General features: G+C 41.5%; 1 protein-coding gene across 1 annotated transcript in view; it reads right to left on the bottom strand.

Moving 5' to 3' along the window:
• The window catches only part of RS1 (retinoschisin 1), a 24,908-nt gene extending 5,931 nt beyond the window's left edge, over positions 1–18,977 (bottom strand). Inside the window, exons 1-4 of the mRNA XM_069100502.1 lie at positions 18,885–18,977; positions 9,302–9,407; positions 3,586–3,727; positions 1,180–1,375 (exon numbers count right to left, since the gene is read on the bottom strand). Of these exons, the coding sequence (XP_068956603.1) occupies positions 1,180–1,375; positions 3,586–3,727; positions 9,302–9,407; positions 18,885–18,977 (537 nt within the window). The remainder of the gene's footprint in view (positions 1–1,179; positions 1,376–3,585; positions 3,728–9,301; positions 9,408–18,884) is intronic.
• Between the last annotated feature and the right edge of the window lie 1,592 nt (positions 18,978–20,569).

A 20,569-nucleotide genomic window follows, 5' to 3' on the forward strand; every position in this document is an offset into this window, starting at 1 on the left:
ACTGGTCAGCGCTGCTAACTAGCTGTGTGATGTCGGGCCAAACCACTTACACAGTACCTGGCATATCATAGGCATCTATTGACTTAATTCGTTGATTCCTTTAAAATGAGACGGGATAGGACCAGATGATTTCTAACATTCCTTCCAGCCCTAAAAAAAAATCTATGAAATTAGCTTCTAATATGAAATAATAACCAGACAGAAATTTATTCTAGTTATTTCTTCTAGATTCAAAAATCAGAAAAATATTCTGAAACTGTAGCAGAATGACAGTTGGTACATACATCATAACAAATGCTGATCATTCTGTTGAGAGTCTTTGTTTAAAATCTTCAAATAACAATATTTCAGGCTACTACAGCTAAGTATATTTTATGATTTGGGGAAATAACTCCCAGTTTCAAATGCATTCTGAAATCATTTCATCTAACAGGCTTTTAAAATGACTTAAACCAAGATAGTCTGAAAATGACTGAAGCAGGTAGGTGGTGCAACGGATAGCATTCTGGGCCTAGAGGCAGGAACACTCAGTTTCCTGAGTTCAAATCTGACCTCAGACACTTACTAGCTGTGTGACCCTGGGCAAGTCACTTGACCCCGTTTGCCTCAGTTTCCTCATCTGTAAAAGATGCTGATCTTTGCCAAGAAAACCCTGAACAGGGTAACAAAAAGTCAGACAACTGAAAAGCCACAACAAACATAGCTTATTCTGTGTCAGACGCTTTGCTAAAAGCTTTACAATTATTTTCTCATTTGATCCTCACAACAATAGTTGGGGAAATTGAATCAAAAAAAAAGGGATGTGCCTAGGGTCACACTGCTAGTATGTGTCTGCCATTGGATTTGAACTCAGGTCTATCCTGAGGATAAGAGGGTCCCTTTTAGAAATTGTCGAAGGCACGCTCCTCTGAATCACGCTAACGGGCTAATAATGCACATTACTTGTCAGAAGCAGCAGCAGCGCCGATGGTATGTGCCCAGTCTGCTCCTGCTGTTCTCATGATTATGTCTATATTGTCCGAGCTTGAAGCTGAGGGTCAAGAATATACCAAATGAACTGGAAACTGCTCAAGTTCTGACTATTCAAATGATGATGCGCTGCTAGGGCACCATGAAAACTATCTCTTTTGTTCCTTAAGAGAGTGTCAAACATTTCAAGCGTGCATGGCTATCACTCACTCTATTGTTGCCGGTCTGATCCTTGTAATAAACCCAATTGGAGCCCTCGTCCATCCGGTACTGCACACTGTATTTGGTCATCCACTCATCAGCATCACAGCGTCCCTGGGTGAGGATCCCGGAAATCACCTTGATCTCTTTCAAATCTATCTGTAGCCACTGGTTGCTGTCTTGATATTTGGAGAGCCATGCACACCTAGGGAAAATATGGCAACCGCATTATTCCTGAAAGCTAGTCTATGAGAATGTCATACAGCAAGCAAATAATTTTAAACACTCTTTAAAGACAAAAAAAAAAAACCTTACTAGACAGCAGAGACTAAGAGAATTAGAAAGCTTTTTCACTCTACTTTTTAATTGGCATGCAGAATTGCCACTGAGAATTCCCAAACATTTTAGCAAGAAAACGAGTCCGTATCATCCCTTCCTGCACCTCCATTTCCCTAAGAAAATAGTTTCAGAATTAAATTAATTATATCATCAGAAAAGCATTCAGAGTTGTAATTTAAATTTCTTTTGAAGTATACCTTACTCATAGGACCACAGAGCTAAAACTGAATGGAACTTATAAGTCCTAGCACCTCATCTTTACAAATGAAGAAACATAAGCCCAGGGATTGTAAGTGATTCACCCAAGGTCACTCAGGTAGGAAGCATCAGAAGTGGAATAAAAGAAAGTTCTTTGGGACCCAGGGTGATACTGCACAATATCTTACATCCTACATATTTACATATTTGTAACATCTTACCTATTTGATGCTAAGTCACAGACACATAAAACATGTTTTCAAAGCAATCCTCACAGTCCTGTGAGGGGCTGTCTAAATACAATTACTTTGCAGGTGAGTTGTGTGGTTTGTCCTTCCTTCTCTAAGAGTACCGTGGCGTCAGGGAGATGATGACATGACTTGCAGTTGACTTTGATTTGAGTGAGGGAGGGCTGTGCAAGGTCACCAGCCTCTCTTTCTCCTCCAGAGCCATCTGGGTCCAGTGACCAAATATCTAGTAGGTAGCATATTATTATCTTTAATTTATAAAGGAATTAAGAAACTTACACAGAATCACAGTCAGCGAATGTTAGAACCAGGACTCACACCCAAGGTCCAAGAGATACAACTCCAAGGCCAAAAGATCTTTCTGATTGAGCCTTGTTACCTCTTTGTGGGGGGCAGCTGGGTGGTGCAGGGGACAGAGTGCCAGGCCTGGAGTCAGGATGAGTTTATGCATGGTCTCAGACACTCACTAGCTGTGTGTCCTCGGGCAAGTCCCTTAACCCTGTTTGCTTCCGTTTCCTTATCGGTAAAATGAGCTGGAGAAGGAAATGGCAAACCATTCCAGTGTCTCTGCCAAGAAAACCCCAAATGGGATCATGTAGAGTCAGATACGACTAAGCAACAGCCACGTCTTTGAGGGTTGTTGCTTAGAACATTCCTTTCCATTCATCTCTCTCACTATTTCCATTTTTTCTCCCTAGGTCTTTCTTCTAGACCTTACTCTTGGAAAACTTCTCTATGCCTTCTCCAAGGTATTTGACGTCGAAGTCAATGAATATTTACTGGTTTTCTACTCCATGCTAGATATTGTGATGTATGAAATTTGTCTTGAAAAACTTAGAGCACCATAAGAATTTGAGTAGAACTGGAAAAGGCTTTTTTTTCCCCCAAGATGTGATTTTTTTTTTTGGCTTAAGGGATTCCCAGGGTGGAGATGCCCTCCACTTATGCAGATCAGCATGATTTTCTGTAATTTACTGTGTGAGGTCATGAAAAGACTCCCTCATGGTCACATGGCTAAGTATATGTCAGAGGCAGACCTTAGACCCATTGTGGGGTAGCTAGGAGGCGCACTGGATAGAAGGATAAACCTGGAGTCCCATCTCAGATGCTAACTTTTGTGTGACTCTGGGCAAGTCATTTCATCTCGGTGGTTTCTCCATTTATAAAATGGGGATAATAATAGAAGTGGGAGGATAGAATGGGAAATTTGTAAAGTACTTTGCAAAACTTCCAACACTATATACAAGGCTGGCCTGTGTCCCTTTCAGAAGGGACCTTAAAAATCAACAAAATCCAACCACCTCATTTGGAGAAACTGAGTCCCCAAGAGAGGAATGATTGTTACAAGGTCATTCAGTTAGTGAATGACCATGACAGAATTTAAATCCAGGTCCTTGGATTCCCAGTTCGCTGGTCTTTTTTTCTCCTCTAGGCTGCCTTCCAGGTGAGGTTGTTTCATTTTATTCTAGATGGGTCCCTCTTAGATCGTACACATTCCTTCTCTTGCCCTTTATATTCTTTCACAATACTGAGTATTAATATTTACTAATCTCCTTTCTCTTGCTCCACCAATGCTGGCAGAGGGATGAAAGAGAGTTTTCAATGACATACAAAACCTGCCTTGGCTTACCCATAGCCTTGGCTGTTGAGACGCGCCTTGTTTGCAGTCCATGAAGAATACCATCCTATGTACTGGTCTGGATTGGAGCAGCTGATCTGGTCTGGAGTGACAACTCCAGACTCAAAGCCCAAAGGCTTATGGTATGGGCATTCTGGAGTGGGGAAAAGTCAAACAAAAACATTCATATATGTTAGTCAACAAACACAAGACGTAAAAAATGTCCAAACTCATAATCCCATTTCATCATTTTTTATTTGTACTCGTGGTTGATGATGGATAGAAGAGGGCCTTTTCAGGGAAAGAACAGAGATTATTTAAAGACAAAAGGATAATCAACACATGTTGGAGGGGGTGCAGAAAAATTGGGACATATCACACTGTTGGTAAAACCGTGAACTGCTCCAACCAGTTTGGAGAGATAAATGGAAGTATGTATAGAATGTTTTTATATAAATACATATTTGTGTCTAATGGTAGGGCGAGGGGAGGAAGAGGAGAAAAAAAGAAAAGAGAAAAAATGACAACAAATTGATTATTTGAAAGGAAGAGTGAGTTAAACATGACAGATTTCCAGTTTCTGACACAATCATCTTTTTTTTCCGTATTCTACTATTGTTACAGGAATACTTGTTTTATTTCTTAAGTTCAGAATCAAATAAATACAATTTTTAAAGAGATAAAAGGATTGCCATGGACAGTACTGAACTTATCACCTTTATAAAAAGGCAGGAGAATAAAATTATTGTTGTTTTTTACAATTAGGAACTTAAGAAATTGCTGCCCTCCATCTTAAGCCAACAGCGTGTTTTTTAAGCCTATAGTTTGAAAGGATGAAATATTCAGCAATCCAACACAGCAATGTACAACCCATTTGTATAGTGCTTTAAGATTTATAACGCACTTCTTCCACACCAACCCAGTGAGATAGACGGTGCAGGCATTAATATCCAGAGGCAGCTCTTGGCTCAGGGAGAGAGCACTGCACCTGGAGTTCGGAAGATCTGAGTTCCAGTGTGACCCACTAATTAGTCATATGACCCTGCCTCAGTTTCTTCATCTTTAAAATGTGGAGATTAACAGCACCTACCTTTTAGTGTTGTGAGGATAAAGTGAGATGTAAAGTGCTATAAAAAGTTTAACCATTGCTATTATCCACATTTTACAAACAAGGACATTTAAATGTCAGATGTTTTCATTTTTCCAATCAACAACCAGTCCAAGTGATACCTTGGCAGACCTGCCAGTACTCAGGTCAGACATGATAGCATATGTCCTGCCTGTACATAGTAAGTCTTTTTGAGAATACATTCCTGTTAGCAGAGAGCCATTTTAGAGTAGAAGGGAAGGGAACAGGGGCATGTCATTGTCAAGCATCAGATGGCCAAACAAGGTCCTTGACAAAGAGACCGAGGGCATCCATTATTTACAGGCTGCTACACTTTTGGTTGAATACTAAGAGAATGGCTTGGTTCTGTATGGGGATGATGACAGTTATACAAGGGCGTTTCTCTCCAATTTAATCTGTCAGTCAACAAGTATTTATGAAGGGCTTGCTATGTCATCAGCATTGTGCTGAACGATGAGGACACAAAGGAAAACAGAGTCCCTGCCCTCAAGAGCTTACATCCCACCCACAGAGACAACACATGAATAATTAGGAACACAGAGTGCTGGGTCACAGAGTCAGGGAGTGAAATCCAGCCCCAGACTGTTATTAGCTGTGTGGCCCTGGGCAAGTCACTCAACCCTGTTTGCCTTCCTCATCTGTAAAATGAGCTGGAGAAGGAAATGGCAAAGCACGCCAATATTTTGGTCAAGAAAGTCCCAGATGGGATCCCAAAGTCAGACAGGATGAAAATGACCGAACAACAATCTCAGAAAGGAGGACAGTAGCAGGTGGAGGTAGGGGTGAGGGGGGGGCATAAAGCAGTCAGTTGGATTTATTAAGTTCCTATTTTGTGCCAGGCACTAGCCCCCCCCCCCCCAAACAAAGATCGTCCCTACTCTCAAGGAGCCCATGGCCTAAAGAGGGAGAGAACATGCAATCCACTATGTACAGACAAAGGATAAATCGGAGCTAAGTCTCAGAGGGAAGACACTAAGATTAAGGAAAAAGCAGGAGAACCCGCAGAAAATAGGATATAAGCTGAGTGTTGACAGAAGCCAGGGAGGCGGGGCTGACAGGCACCGGGGAGAGCCAATGAAAAGGCATGGAGACTAGAGATGGGGTGCCATCTTCAGTAACCGGGCGAGCATGGCTAGTACTGCAGTCATAACTGCAGAAAGTTGAATTAAATCTTGACGGCAGAATAATTTATTCTCTCACTACCTTTGGAAGGAATCTCTTTTCAAGGTGCTCCCAGACAATGAGTCTGATTCGGGAAACAGAAGAGAATGCCTAATGGGAACCACTTAAGGCTGGTGTTGGGGGAGACAACCAGCCCTAAGATGGGTTTTCAGGTGACACTGGAAAGGCTCCACTCCCCACAACATATCTCAAATAGATCAACATCTGGTCTTCTACAATCAGAACATTTCTTTAGCTTAAGCCTCTGGACCTCCTAGAATGTCCATTGTGGCAGGAGTGTCCCATTCACCTGAACATACCTGTGTGTTGTTGCAGTTGTTAACAACTTAAAAGTAACAAGCAGCTGGTCATTCCTCAAGAACAAGCTCTGGGGGAGGGGTGGGGGGGGGGGGGAAGGGACGTGGGTAGGAGGCAGAAAACCGACCATGAGAGAGAGAATGCTCTCACAGGGGAAGCGCAATGGAAGGGCCGAGTGACGAGCTTCACTGTTGCACAATTTTGCCAGCCCTAGAGGCACGCCTAATTTTTTCAGTCACGGGCAACTACGCAGGTGAGGGGCATTAGGGAAAAGAAGATATTTCCCCTGTCTCTGATGTGCGATTTTCTTCCTGCTTTTTGTTTCTTCTCCCCACCCCCCTCTCCATGTTTTCTCTCCAATTAATACCTCTGATGACTGAAATGAGTTCAGGGATGGATCAGGAGGGAAGCCCTAACTTGCCCAGTCGGCAGCCATGAAGGCTTGTGCGGACTTGTCTAGTACTGGTGAATGTGTTGTAGGGGGACACTGGTCGCCGGTCATGGGAGGTCACAGGGGTCCTTCTCGGGATGTGCGTAAGCGCTAAGCTGCATCCAGGGTAAGGGGCAAATGGGGGCCTTAGGACGAATTGGCTGAAGTTGAACTAGAAAAACTGGTATCAGTAGAATTGGTGTGTGTGTGGGGGGGGTGTCTGCTAGGAGAGGGGTCCCCGTTCTAGTCCAGGTTCATCTTCCCACCACTGTATGGAGCACGAAAACCACATCTGGGCAAGATGGACAAATGAAAGCAACGACAAAGTGCTCCAATATTGCGAAGTAGTCAAGACTTATAAAAAATGCACACTCTCGGGGCTCCAAGCTTCCTGCTGAGCAGATTTTTAAAGAACAAGCGTGTGCATGAATGTGCATCTGCATCATACCCAGTTTTATGTGTGTGGGAGGAAGGAAGTCGGTTTGGATACTATTTTTGCTCCTGAAAAACAAAACAAAACAAACGTTAGATGTTTGTGAGGAGGGTAGTTCGAGAGGCTTTTCTCCTCTTCCCCACTGAGGTTTCCTGTCACCTCCAGCATCAAATATAAAATCAGTCCTCTGTCATTCAAAGCCCCTGCCTCATCTGACACCCCCACACACTCTGACCCAGGGACATGGGCCTCCCATTTCTGCTAGTCTATCCCCCAGTGCTGGAATGCGCTCCTTTCTCGTCTCCGCCTTCTGGATTCCTTAGCTTCCTTTAAGTCCCAGCTAAAATCCCGCTCCCTAAAAGAAGCCTTTCCCCATTCCTCTGAACCCCAGTACCTTCCCTCTTTGATTATCTTCGGCTTGGCCTATACATAGATCATGCATGGCTGTTTGCATTCTGTCTCCTTCATGAGGCTGTGAGCTTGGGGAGAGCAAGATTATTTGGTGGCTGAGTGTTTGGGGGCAGGGGGATATTGCCTTGTTGCCTAAGGGTTGATTTTATTGTTATAAGTGCAATTATGTCGTCATGTTTCTCTATTCATTTGTTCTGCGTAGAAATGCCTTATTTAACCTTCTGGCTCTGTAATTCATTTGTGATACAGCCTCTCTTCCCCAAGGCCATAGCAAAAGAAAATGTGCCAAGACTGTCACAAATACCTACTCACCCCGGAAGGAATCCAAGGCTCAAATAAGGATAGAACATTTGGGGAGCAGCTGTTTGCTGGTAAACGGCACGTGATAGCCTGTGTGCACACACACGCCTCTCCCTCAAACAGCTCTTGGCCTGGGCAGCCGTTTGGGGTGGGCTTATCGCAGCTCTGGAAAGGCCCGCCGTGGAGCACTCTGAGTGACATGAAGGTGAAGACTGGGTGGCTGCCGTGCCATGAGCAGGTCCCCTTCCGCCCAGGGGGCTCTGACACAGGGCGTTAGCAAGCAGATGTCGAAGGGTTTCTCAGCAGGAGAGCTGCTTGTGCAGTGAGCACTCACTTTAAGGAGACCCCCTCCCAGCCATCCGTGCTGACGGGGAGGCAGGTTCGCCTCTGCTTTCTTTGCTGCGTGTCCTTCTCTCTCAGCGCCCTCTTCCTTCCCGTGTTCTGCCAAGAGCTGGAGGTGGCACCTGGCCTGGAATCAGGTGCTCCTCTTCCTGAGTTCAAATCTGGCCTTAGACATTTACTAACTGTGTGACCCTGGGCAAGTCACTTAACCCTGTTTGCCTCAGTTTCCTCAACTGTAAAATGAGCTGCAGAAGGAAATGGCAAGCCAGTCTACTATCTCTGCCAAGAAAACCTCAAATGGGGTCACAAAGGGTCAGACATGAGTGAAATGACCGAAGAGCAACATCATCATATGATCCAACTTCTTCTTTTACAGATGCGGAAACCAAGACCCAAAGAAAGAAACTGGTATTGGCTCATAGGATAGGGCCTTAGAAACCATCAAGTCCAACCACCCTCCCCTCTTACTTTACAGATGAAGAAACTGGGGCCTAGAGAAGTTCAGTGACTCGCCCAGGGTCACACAGCTCACAAGTATCTGAGCAGAAATCTGATTCTAACTCTATGTTCAGCCCTTCACTACTCCATAGTGAATCCACAGGTTTAAGGCGACACAATCATGTGGCATTGGGGTCCTCTAGTTCTAGGGGAAAAATGAGTTGATAAATTAATTTATGTTAAGGTATTGGAAAGTGGTAATACTTCTGTGTTACCCTTTCTAGAAGTTTTCAAAGAGAGTATTAGAGGAAAGGCAATGTGTAAACCAAAGGAATTAATCCCTGATGGTAAAATCTGGGGTTTTTTGAAAATGTCTGGCAACAACATTCAATTTTTTAAAAATTGTAAATCAGAAGTACTTTTCAGACATCCCACATCAATCCTCAGTGTAAGTCCAGGGAGGAGGGATAGTTAAACTCCATATAGGACGTGCCTTTACCATGCAAACCGCCATAGGGCTGGGGCTGTACTGACTGGATGATTCACTTCTTAGCAATCCTATCAGAAGAAGCATTAAAGCGATGCACATTATGAGACATTAAATTCATATGTACTCTGAAGAAAGCCTTGATTTCAGCATGGCAGCAATTCAGCATAATTCACTTCTATTGGATTAAAGAACAAGTGAAAATGGTTATATATGCCCATAGCTACTCTCAAAGGATATCCTACTGCCATAAGCATAACAACAGAAATAAACTCTCACCTGGCATACAGCCCAAGCTGGTCGCCCCAGCTGACCATACTGAAGTGGAACTGCCTTGACAATCACATTTGCAGGCTTTATTATACCAAGGCTCTTCTCCGTCATCCTATCATAACAGAAAGGACGAGAAGAAGAAGAAGAATCACAGAATGTCAAAGAAAAAAAAATGCACCTCAGAGGTGATCCAGTCTTACCTACACCTGCAGGAGTTCTATCTATGGCAGCCCTGCCAAAGGGACCATCCGGCTCTGTCTCCTGAACCACCATGATTAACTTGATACATCCCAAAGTCGCCCAGCTTTGTATTGTGGTACAATCATAAATACTGCGGGCACTGGGGAAGCCTATATTCAATGCCAGACTCACTATTTCCCCTCTCTATGGCAGGCAGTGCAGGGCAGTGGGGACAAGTCTGAGTTCAGCTCCTTACTCCGTCACTAGCTGCCTCTGTGTCCTTGGGCAAACTAGTCAAACTCTCTGGGTCTCAGTTTCCTTGTATGACAAATGAGGCATTTCGAGAAGGTGACATCCAAATGAAGTTGGTAAGATCAATCATTCTTATATGTCATTTGGAAATGCAATTAATGTCATCTCACAGTTTATATTATTGTTGTATTTCTACACTGTATATTGTAAAACCTGAGTGATCATTGTGAGTCAGAAAAAAGCAATTTTTAATCTGAATTTTGTTGAAACTAAAAGATGAAGAAAAATTGTGTAAGACCAGTAGTGTTACTTTATCAAATCTGTTAACCCTGACTTGTAATGTGTATATCTGCTATTTAGAAAATGGGGTGTTCACACCTTTCCAAGTCTGTCTTTGTTTAAAAGGAAGTTTCAGCTAAGATTGTATAAACTTGTAAGATTGTTAACTAAGCTATTTTGGGCTACTAGTTTAATGCTAAAACCTAAAACTGTTCATTGATTACTGTATATGGAAAGGAGGAAACTAGATGAAAACTTGTCTGACTAGTTCTGCCCATTCAAAGCAGTCTCTCCTGCTTAGAATTCATATAAATCTTCCTTATGTTGTAACACTGTCAAATCCCCTAGCAACTATTTCTGTTAGGCAAAGTCATTCAGCCTGGGAAAGGAACTTGTTTTAGTCATGTAATTTTTAAATGAACCTAACTTGCTAAGAAGTTGCAAAGATTAAAAGGGATTTCTATCAATTGGCTTTTATGTTTCCGAAGAAAGGATGATAAATGGAATTCCTTATATTTATGAGACCTAATAAATCTTTATTGCTCATTGCAACTCCATGAGAATAGAAATAATTATAACTGGCTCTAAGCTGTAACTGGTGAGGCTTGTTGTTTAAGGTAAAAGGCACTTGGGACCATAACTAAATTTTATTTTGAGTTTGGGTAGAGTTGTCTGCATTAAATCAGTATCTGAGAGAAAATGCCAGTAGCTACTCAGAGGGAATGTGATCCTGTACTGTTAATTAACAGGTGGAAATCTACATATGGTAAAGTCCGAAGGGACAATCTTAGCCTCTGTCTGGGATGGGATCTCTCCTGGCTCAGTTTACCCATGAGTTCCTTTGGAAAGGAACGTTTCCCACCTATTCCTAAGTCTAGCTATGAGGTGGAACAGATACTGCATGGTTGGATATCTGTGACTTTACTTGAATTTAAACAGAGCCAAGGATGTTTTCTCCTGGCATAATTGGAATGTCCCTGCCTTTTTCCTTCTATAACAGGTTTCTATGATCAGAGCAAATAGTCAATGAAAGATGTGAGCTCTTTTGTGTCAGCTTATTGGAAAACCTAATATTATTTTTCATCTAGAATTAGAATATGTATAGTTATGCAAACTGCTTAAGATCATTTAAAAGTTTTCAATTAACTTCATAAAAGTTTAGTGATCATTTATAAATCTTGAAACTGTTTTGAAGAAGGAAAATGCTTTTAGAAGAAATTTTTTAAATCTCTAGTGTGATTGTAAGAGACCCACTAAAACCTCCATTTGTAAGACATGTTTATTGCAGAATTGATGTAACAAGTTGTAAAGCAGAAAAGAACTTGCTGTTTTGATCTGATTTTGTAGTTATTCTATTATCTAAGCAAGTGTTAACATTTGTAACTGAATGTACCCCACCTTCTATTGTACTTCGGGTAGCGGATGCTGTTATGTATAACTGTTAATAATTTACTTCTCAAGTCCCTCCAAGCTCTCTGAGACATTCAGGACGCAGTCCGAGCGGTGTGTACCAGACCACTCTGCTGTTAAGGTGGCCGAAAGAAAAGCCTGGATCCACCGCTCCGGTGACTTACAACTGAAGATTAAGAGACTGTCCTGACACTCCTGTTGCTGGCATTCCTGCCTTTGGTTGGTTCCAACACAAGTGATGGGACTGATTGCAAAGAATGAGACTCATGGGCAGCCCACCCTTTCCTTTGATCTCTGTGCCCTGCTCGACCCCAGGTTCATGTTGTTTCCTGTGTTTCATAAATTGCCTGTCCACCTATGTTAGAAAAAGAATCCAGGCCGTCAAGCTGTTTGCTCTCCACACTATGTCCCCGGACTCAGTTGAGTCTGAGTTTCAACTATGAACAAGAAAAAGGGGGGAGTGAAGTGCCCATCAGAAAATAATACACCAAAGCCCCCTCCTGCTGCAACCTGCTAGAAGGGGACCCCTACCAGGGTCCCTGGAAACCACCAGATAGGCCACAATAGTTAGGGAACTTTCCACCTGTGTTGCTAGAAACATACCCCAGATACAAGTCTGTTCTTGTTTTTGCTAGGTAATCAGGGCTTCATTAGAAATGCCTATTTCATTGTTAACAACATATTAGTCTATAAAAATGTACCTTGCAGAAGACTTGGGGCTGTCTTCCCTACTGGGAGGCAGTCACCAGCCAGTTAATAAACAATCCTATTAAATTGTAATTGGCTTTGCTGTCACATCATTGCTTGGCTGTCCACTTCACTAGCAAGCACTTACATAGCACAAAATGTGCTATGCTCACTTGATCCTCACTACAACTAGGAAAGGGAGTTGTTATTATTTGCCCCATTTTACAATGGGATTAATAATACTATGGAATATTGGGGCTAATAATAAATGGGGAAACTGAGGCAAAGAGTTGTTTAAGCGACTTCCCCAGGGTCACATGGCTTGTAAATACATGAAGCAGAATTTGAACTCAGGTCAGGATGAACTCCAATCCTATCCACTGGGTCTCATATCTTTCTCATATCATATATATGTATATTATTAGGATAAACCAAATGAAGGGCTAACATGTGAAGAAAAATATTCCATGAACTATATTGTTAAGAGAATCTATGAAAACACAACATTGAACTAAATGTCAATGCTATTAGCATACCTACCTCAGCAGATGATAATGCCAGCGTGACTGGACAAGAGAAATAATTGAGAATAGCAGAGAAAAATAGAAAAGGGAGATAGAGTAAATTAGTAATTATTACTTAAAATCACCCATTAAGCATACCAAAAGGAAAAAAAAAATTAAATTTCTTCCTGGGAGAAATGAAAGGAGTAAACATTAATTCAGAAAAAATAAAAAACCTTTTCTTGATAGCAAGAGAAAAAAGAAGGAACAGGAAATGTCTTAGAGAAAGGCATCTTTATTTCTAATATGTACAGAATATCAAACCACAGTCAAAATGTAAATAACCAGCAGGCAAAACTATTTAAATAACAAGGGCACAAAATGCATATTTTAAGCTTAAGCTTAAAACTGGTTGTGTTGTGGGTTGTTTTTTGTTTTTTTTTTTTGTTTGGTTTTTAGTAGTAGAGATGATATATAGTTTGATGTGGAAAGCCACTGTACAAAAATAGCTTGTCTGATACTTTAGCTACTGAATTCCCACTTTCCATTTTGGAAAGTGAATTTAATATATACTGAAAAGTGTCAGATTTTATTTTTTAGGAAATAAAGAACAGCTTTGTCATCACCTTTTAGAAACCCATTTATTATCTTAAAAATATCTACATGGTCCCTCCCACATTAAATTTTGACATAGATTAGCTAAATCCCTAACTGCTGACACTAGGAATAAGTGAGTGAGGCCATCTTTATGTCTTATTACATATATGTGTGTTGTCATACACAGACATATGAGAGAGAAAGAGGGGAGGGGGAGGAGAAAGTGAGTAGGAATTTGGCCCATTTGAGAATATTCCTTTCCCATCCCTTTCCCTAGTCCTTCACTCCAGTTCATTGTTCCTTCCCACCCCAGAATTCATTTAAGTGATATCAAGTTATACAGGAAATATAGCCAAGATGACCTATACCAGAATAATGAATTGTAAGGAAAAACAGAGATGTCTTTTCAATTGACCTGTAATCAGAGAACCAATGAAGTGTGAGTTTCTTGGAGCAGCCTGACATTAAAATCAAAGCAAAGAAAATTCAAATGGAGATCTGGAAACATAAAAACCATTTGTGACCCAAGATTCTGAGAGTGGGAAGGTGCTGCTGAAGAGAATGAGGACGGAATGAGGCAGTTTGCAGTAGGGGCTAAGAAAGCTAGCCTGGAAGTCAGCCAGACCCTTCTCTGAAGCGCGCTGGCTGGACACCCTGAACAAGTTACTTAACTGCTCAGGTCTTAAGGAAACTCTGAGGCTCTAATCTGCAGAATGGCAAGAGATCTGCATTGGGACAGAGATTCCTCAATGGGAACTCACTATAGAAAGTCTGTAACAGGGGCATCTGGAGAGCACATATAAATTAGATAAAACACAAAATATATACCAGACAATTTCAGGACTGCTAATAACTTGGACTGACAGGTTAGAAATTAGAGAAGGCCTCATGTAGTCATGGGACATGGAGAAATCACAAAAAAAGAAATTCAAATAGCTAGGAAACCAGAAAGTAAGGAAAGCTGTCCATCTACTATCTGTCTATCTATTTCTCACATCTGTATGTGTATATATCCATGTAAATATATAGCTATAGATGTGTTTATATGTAATATATATGCATACGTGTTTATACCACCCACTAGCAATATTTGAGAGATAGGTTGTCTTTGAGAGAAGACTGACATCTAAATTAGGCAAATATACGTATATATGTGTGTATGTGTGTGTGTGTATACCACCCACCAGCAATATTTATGAGAGAGAGATTATCTTTGAGAGAAGACTGACATTAAGGTACAAATGTATGTGTATATAAAAAGTCAAGGATGATAGCAGGCATGTCATCTTTGTGTTCAGGGAGGAAAAAAGAAGTTACAACAGATCCCTCATATGGATGGCGGTGATCTCTCTCAGAAACACTGCTAGTGGGCTTTGTGGAGGAAGGTTCATCGAAGGTATCTGGGAGGTAACTTCGCGGTATGACTATGGGTCATTCATTTAGTGTCAAGATGAGGAGTCTGGCCTCAGGTGGTTTCTGAGGTCCCGTTCAGCTCTAGAGCTGGGTACGAGTATTTGCACTCCTTGGGGTTTTTGGATGGAAAATGCTCTGTGCACTATAATGTATATATTTATAATAAGCTTCTCTTGTTGACATAGGTTTGTCAAAGCCCAGGAGAATGAGAGAAAAGTGGTGCTTAGCGAGTCCAAAGCCCACAGCGGGAAATGAGACTTCAGAAGGCGGCTAAGAATAGGGCTCTGTGGTCATGCAGTGACCCAGGGCAGTGAAGCTAGACAGGCAAAGAGCCTTAACTTCTGAACAGATGATGGATTAGAAGGTTTATGCAGGTCACCTGGATCTGAAAATCTCCTTGAGTCTATTACCAAACCCTGAGCTGTCCATTTGTCTCAACTTTGAGGTAAAATTAGCTAAGAAGAATCAGCTGAGCCCCAGCTGTCACCATAACCTAAAGCAGCAATTCTCTAAGTGTGGTCCCCGGGGCCCCTGAAGGCCCCCCCCCCCCCCCCCCCCCGCCCGACATTTTCAGTGAGTCCACAAGGTTAAAACTATTTTCCTAATAGGATGTTTTGGTTGCTAACATGGTAAATATCAATGGATATAACCCACGTAGACAAAAACTCTTCATGTGGGAGTCATCAATAATTTTTAAAAGGGTAAAGGGGTTCTGCAAAAAGTTTGAGACCTGAATGACCCTCTATGACTGACTGGCCATGTTAGCAAATGAGCTTGACAAGAAGGAAAAGGGACCTTTTATGAAGGATCTGTTTGGGTGCCCAGAATTCACAATTAAGACACTATTTTCAGCCTCTTGAAGCCAAAAGAATGCACTAATCCCACCCTTCCTACTCCAATTCCTTGCCCCCTGCAGCTTTCATTGCAAAATATCATCCTGTTTTTAAGCCTTTAAAAAACCATAGCAAGAAAAGGAGGAAGTTTCAAAATAAGGTCACGATCGGCATGGAATTTACTCATCTTCAAATGTTTCTTTCCCATTCATCTCGAAGCCTAAAAAACCAAACGAAATAAAAACAAAACGAAAATCCTGCATGTTTCCATTGTAATGTTTCCGTTTTCCAGGAAAAGAAACTAGACACATGATATCTGATTCTTAATCAGAAGGCAAACGGAAGACAAAAACTTAGTTACATAAGACATAAGCTATCACAGTTCACACAATTGTGTAATTGAGGTTAAGGTTAATAGTATCCAGAAGAAACTAGGGCTCAATTTCCTGCCAATTCATATTTCAGGTGGCATTTGAGCCTTGGACACTTGACTGGTGGCCAACTTCTGCAAGAACAGCTCAAGCATTTTGTGCTTTTTCTAGGTGGGTGTGGGGAGAGGAGAGTGCTGGGAAGAAAACTGATTTTGACTGGGCTTGACATCATCATCATCATCACCACCACCAATATGTACATATATTGCTTACTATGTGTCAGGCATCGTGCTAAGAATCTTGTAATTATCATCTCATTTGTACATACATGCACGCATGCATGCATGCGCGCGCACACATGTTTGTGCATGTAAACATGCATACATATATGTATCTCTATATGTGTGTGCACACATACACACACATTCTATGTCATCAGTCCCAGCTTGTTCTTCAGCTCCCATCCTGCCTTCTACCAGGACCCCAGAGCCTCCCAGTCCAGAGTCTTGCCATGGACCATGCAATCTACTTTCCTCTCACCCTTAACACTTCTTCCACATAAGAAAATAAACTAATCAATACTATCCCAGGTCCTGGAAAAGTAAAAGGTAAAACGAACTAAGAGGAATCAGCTGGGCCGCAGCTAGCCTATCACCTAAAAACAGTCTTCAGAAAGTGTGCCTGAGGGACCCTGCCCTAAGGAACTTACATTCTCAGACAAAGCAGAGTGCTGGTAAATGTTTCAAAAGCAGTTCTTGTTTTATTTGGCATGCAAAACACCCCTTTAAGTTGAATCAAGCTCTGATTTGTAGTATTTACTGATTTCCAAGGTTTAATAATGCTTGCACTGAACATTTAACAATCAGATCACCTAAGCCAATTCAAGCTGGCTCCAGTGCATCCCTGCCATACATGGGGGCATGTTATGTCCAGGGAAGGGAATTTTGGACTAGGCGGTCACACCTAATTGCCTCTAGCTGCATTTATAATCCCTGTGACACTGTTCTCCTATATGGATTGTATCCACTTGTTAGAACAGAAGTTTCTTGAGGGCAAGTAGGGATTGCCTCTTTCTTGTATCTGGTCTCTTTGCACAATGTCCAGCACATAATAATAACTAATATTAAATATTGTTCATATCAGTCAGATGGACAAGTTTCAATAACATCAACATTAATTTAGTTCATATTAATTTATTAAAAATAAAATAAAAATGAAATGCTTGCTGCTTTATTGATTAATCTTGATTATGGGAACTGCGTTACCTGAGTTTACTGAGAAAGCAAGTTGAAAAAGGTGGTTAAAGCAAAACTCTAATATCTTTGAGAGGTTTTGATCTGGTCTTGGCATGGAAGACAGACAAATACAAACAGCAGCCTGGATTGAAGACCAAACTGGACCTACTTGAAACTTATTATAAAGATGTTTTAAAGAGAACTCAATCCTTCCTAATCTTTGGGCTCACTTTACCATTAGAGGTCCATATTCACTTATTACTTATGCCAATACGACTTCTCTGACGAACAGCTGGAGAGAGAGACAGCAACGGATGGGCTAACACTTCCAGCAATTGATTTCAGATGTCTCTTGAATCAGGGTGGGCTACTTCAGGGGCTGCTGCAGAAATCATCAGTTCTAGTCTCTCCAGTCCTCAAATGCTGCCTCCCCCCCCCTTTTAACCCAGAAATGTTGGTGCTACTAAAGCCAGATTCTCGTGTCAAACAGGCTAGTTATCTTTCCATTCTGTAAAACAAAAGGCGTCTTCCAACCCTTACAAAGGGGATTTTATTCAAAGAAATAAGAGCTCAACTCTCTCTACAACATATTTGTTCTTTTTTTCCAGTAGTGTGATTTCAAACCTGTGGAAACAAATGCCAAATCATAAACTCATCTCACAACTGGCATGATAAATATTTATAATGTATAAAAGGCATTCAGTGAAAAGAGAAAAGGGAGTCTGACATAAACCAAAGCAGAAGCAGATGAAATTGAACAGGTATGCCTGGCAAAAATCAGGAGAGTCTCGGGAGAGGTATCCCTCCAATTTTCCATAAATCCCACTGTCCTGATTACAGCTCTACCTGGAACATCCAAATTCTTTCCATTTGGCTGAGATCCCCAACTCCCTCAAAATGTCTCCCTGTCATAGTGCATATTGTTATATTAAAAGATGGATTTACTGTGTTGTATTGTGTTGGAAAAAAAAAGATCCTTTTCTCCCCTTTCTTCTTGGTTACCAAAATTTCATTCCTATAGTCCTGGTCCCTAGGGATTACCAAGAAGGGCTTATGACGTTAAAGTTTGTGGGTTTTTTCTGTATCTTGAAGATCTGAGTTTCCACATTTGTAAAATCAGAGAGTTCATGAGACCGCTTCTGAGGTCTACAGGTTCCAGATGTAGGTCTATGGTTAAGATTAAGATGTGAGTTTTGGATGTAATATTAGACATGGATTTAAAAGAAATATTTTGTGGTTTTATGACCCTATCTCTACTTACTTCCATCTCTGAAGTCTTCAGACATAGGAATTTTGGTTGTACTATGGTTCTATGTATACATTATTTATTTAAATAGGGTAATTCTTATAAACATTTTGAGATCATGATAACTTTTGGCCCATATAGATTTTTTTCTCTGCTTTCTATTAATGCCATTCAAATTCTATTATTTCCTATGTAATGTTTTCCAAAATTTCAAATGAAAATGTTATATGAATCATTAGGCAACACATAATATGTATAATATTGGATATTAGGCGTTTTGTTTTGTTCAGGTAATGCCAAACATTCTCTCCTCCCCAAGCTAAATAACATTCCCATAAGAATTCCCACAACTAGAAATGAACATACTACTTTTGCTGGAAAACAAAATGAAAGAAACTATATTTGTGAAATGAGATGGCAATGATTTCACTGATAAATCCTACAAATCGCCTGTCCAGTAATTAAATCAAGTGCCATAGGAATATTTCAGGATTTGTGATTCTTCCATCTCTTTAGGTAGTATGGAATTTGCTACTGTATTATTACTCCCAGAATTTGAAAAATTAATGTGACACATACTTACATTGAAGCCTAGGAAAGCTGGTGAGGTATTCAGTGCCTTAGGAATAGGCGTGGGCCACAAACCCACACAGTTTTGTTCAGTGGTTTCGGTCATGTCAGACTGTGACCCCATTTGAAGTTTTCTTGGTAAAGTGGTTTGACATTTCCTTTTCCAACTCATTTTACAGATGAGGAAACTGAGGCAAAGAGAGTTAAGAGACACAGCAGTTTCGGGGGGGGGGAGGAGAAATGGAATGAGTGGCAACAGAGGGAGGTGGAGAGAGCCCTGCACTTCGCCTTGGGGGTGGAATTAGATGCATGAAACTGGTGTTCAGATCATGGTGCAAATACTAAGTGACCACTAGCAAGACACTTAATTTCTCAGGGCCTCAGATTCCTCATCTGTAATACAAGGATAAATACAACTTTTAGTTTGGAAAGACCTTTGGGATTTGGTGACAGAAGATCTGGAGTCTGAATCAGGGCTTTAACCAGCAGTAACTACACTTGGGGCAAATTCAATTGGGAGAAGAAAGATCACAGTGGTGATGAAGAAGACAGTTCTACAATGGGTGTTGTCACACAAGCAGGGACAAGCTCATCCCTCAGTACGTGTGTGTGAATCTACTTAGGAAGAATGTAGGGCCTGAGAAATGGATGTCACAGTGAGAAGGCCGGAGGGGCAGGCTAGGGCCAATTGTGCTGACCACAGGCCTGGAGGAGGCTAAAGGACGTTAGTCACAGGAAGCAGGGAGCCCGCCCCCAGGGATGTTGGGGCCTTGGGACAAATGCCTGCTCTGCCGAGTCTAGCTGTAGTTCTGGTTTGACTTCTAGTTACGATACTTACTCTTCAGTGTCATTGGAATAAATGTGGACTACAAATCCATGCTATGCTATTTACTGATTATTTCTTTATGAAATTCAGAATATTTGAGGGGGCGAAAAGCAGAGCTAGTTATTTAAACTTTGATTAAATGCCCCACTATGACTGCTTTCCAAGAAAAACTGAGATCATTGAGGCGCACTTTCTCCAAGTTTTTCTGACTTCACCCCTTTGGGTCTCAGTTTCCTTGTCTGTAAAATGAAGTGTTGTGGATTAGGTCATATCAAGGGTCCCTCTTAGTTTTAAGTGTGATGAGTTCACCTCCTCGGGCTGTTGTAGGGAAAATGCTATGTAGTTGTGAGTTACGGTTACTGCTGAGCTTTAGCTCCAGTCACTCTCCATGCTGCACCAAACACTCATCCTTGGTTTCTTTTTGTTTCTCCCTCCCCAATTTTTTCACCCCAGAAAATCTGCAGACAACCAAGGATTAGAAGCTGTGGGCCTTGGATTTATGGGAGAAGGAAGAAGAAGGGACAAGTTAGGGCTCCCAGACAGTGCTGTGGTATAGAAGCCAGCTCCTGTTCTGCTGTTGACTGGCTAGTTTGCCTTTCCACACAATATCACAGGGTTTAATCACAGGAATCACTAGAGCTGAGGAAAAGAAGCTAAAATTCCAGCACAATCTTTTCAGTAAGAAAGAAGCAGCGAAAGCTTGTCAGCACAAGAAAAGCATGATGCCCTCAATCAAGAATCAGGGATTTAAAGCTGAGATAGCAGGTACTTGGCTAGGCACACAGAGGAGACAGACAGAGTGGAAACTCTGCTGACCTTTCTTCCTAGGCAGATGCTGTCCATTCTCTCTCCATGTTACATATTTTGTAAAG

The sequence above is a fragment of the Petaurus breviceps genome, unplaced genomic scaffold, assembly GCF_028583685.1.
Source record: "Petaurus breviceps papuanus isolate PSGF00001 unplaced genomic scaffold, PetGlider_PUasm1.0 419, whole genome shotgun sequence".
Classification (NCBI taxonomy): domain Eukaryota; kingdom Metazoa; phylum Chordata; class Mammalia; order Diprotodontia; family Petauridae; genus Petaurus; species Petaurus breviceps.